Source organism: Macrobrachium nipponense, chromosome 25 (assembly GCF_015104395.2).
Source record: "Macrobrachium nipponense isolate FS-2020 chromosome 25, ASM1510439v2, whole genome shotgun sequence".
Classification (NCBI taxonomy): domain Eukaryota; kingdom Metazoa; phylum Arthropoda; class Malacostraca; order Decapoda; family Palaemonidae; genus Macrobrachium; species Macrobrachium nipponense.
Genome location: NC_087214.1, coordinates 4,219,634 through 4,220,908, shown reverse-complemented (window position 1 = coordinate 4,220,908; position 1,275 = coordinate 4,219,634). Strand labels below are relative to the sequence as shown.

At 38.7% G+C, this 1,275-nt stretch overlaps 1 protein-coding gene across 1 annotated transcript; it reads right to left on the bottom strand.

The window, feature by feature from the left end:
* Positions 1-347: 347 nt before the first annotated feature.
* LOC135198965 (uncharacterized) lies at positions 348-1,061 on the bottom strand. The gene has a single exon (XM_064226885.1). The coding sequence runs from the start codon at positions 1,059-1,061 to the stop codon at positions 348-350; it is 714 nt and encodes a 237-aa protein (XP_064082955.1).
* Positions 1,062-1,275: the final 214 nt, after the last annotated feature.

Sequence of the window (1,275 nt, the reverse complement as noted above, 5' to 3'; positions counted from 1 at the left end):
AAAAGTCCTCCTTAGGATTCCAGTTCAACCCCAGTACCTTTTCCTTATCAGTTTTCAAGATGTTAAGAAAATTATCTTCTGGACTCTCACCTGACATAACCCAGTCTTGATCTGAAATCCTCCCCGAGATAATATTGCATTAGCTTCTACAATACTTCTCTTAGCCCTTTCAACCGTCGATACACTTGACAGTATATCATCAACATACGAGTTGCGATTGATCAACTCTGCAGTTAGGGGAAAGGATTCATCCATCTCGGTGGTTTTACGTAAGGCCATCATTGCTATTATGCCACTAGGTCTATCACCAAAGGTCACAGTAGTAAGCACATAGTGATCTGGCTCTGTCAGTTTCTAAGTCCCGCCACAAAACCTATGAGTATGTTGATCAAGTTCTGAAATTCGTACAGAGTTGTACATTTTCTTAATATCGCTACGAAGGCCACAGCATGTTGCCTAAAACGTATCAGTATAGCAATCATGTTGTTTAGCACATCAGGGCCCTTTGCAAAGTAATCATTGAGTACGTGACCAAGGTAAGAGGAAGAAGAGTTGAACACAATTCTCAAAGGGGTAGAAACTGAGTCTGGCTTGTGGACTTCATGGTGGGGCAAGTAGTGAACGGGACCATTATAATTACTTATCTCATCTATGTTCAATTTTCTAGCAACTTCCCTATGAACCATATCTAAAATCTGATCATTATATTTTTTAGAGTAATCGCTCCCGAGCTTTATTAACCTTCGTTCAGTAGATTTTAGTCTTCCATATGCAAGGGAAACATTATTAGGGAGTTTGTTAGGATCCTTAATCCATGGATAGCTTGCAATCCAATACCCATTTATTGAATCATAATTAAGTCCTTCTTCTATCTGTTTTAATTCCATTTCCTCCTTCAAGCTATGTTCCCCACTCAATGAACACTTCCCACATTTACAACCACTACATTTAGGTATACATGAAGTTCCAAAATTTTCAACTGAAAAAAAATCTTCTAACTGTTTTGAGAGGTTCTCACTGTATCGTGGTATGATGTCATTGACCTCAGTAGCTACAGTCATGTGGCTAATCCTTACCGTTAAGACACTATTAGTACCCATATTCTTATTCATAACTGGATATGAACCTCTTACAACACATTCCAAAATTGTTTTGCATTAGCTGTAAGGTATCAATGGTTCTAACCACTTGAGGTATCATGCTACTGTGATCCACGCCAATTAACAAATCTACCTTGCCTGTTGGCCGACAAATTTTCCACTCCTCTACACCAAA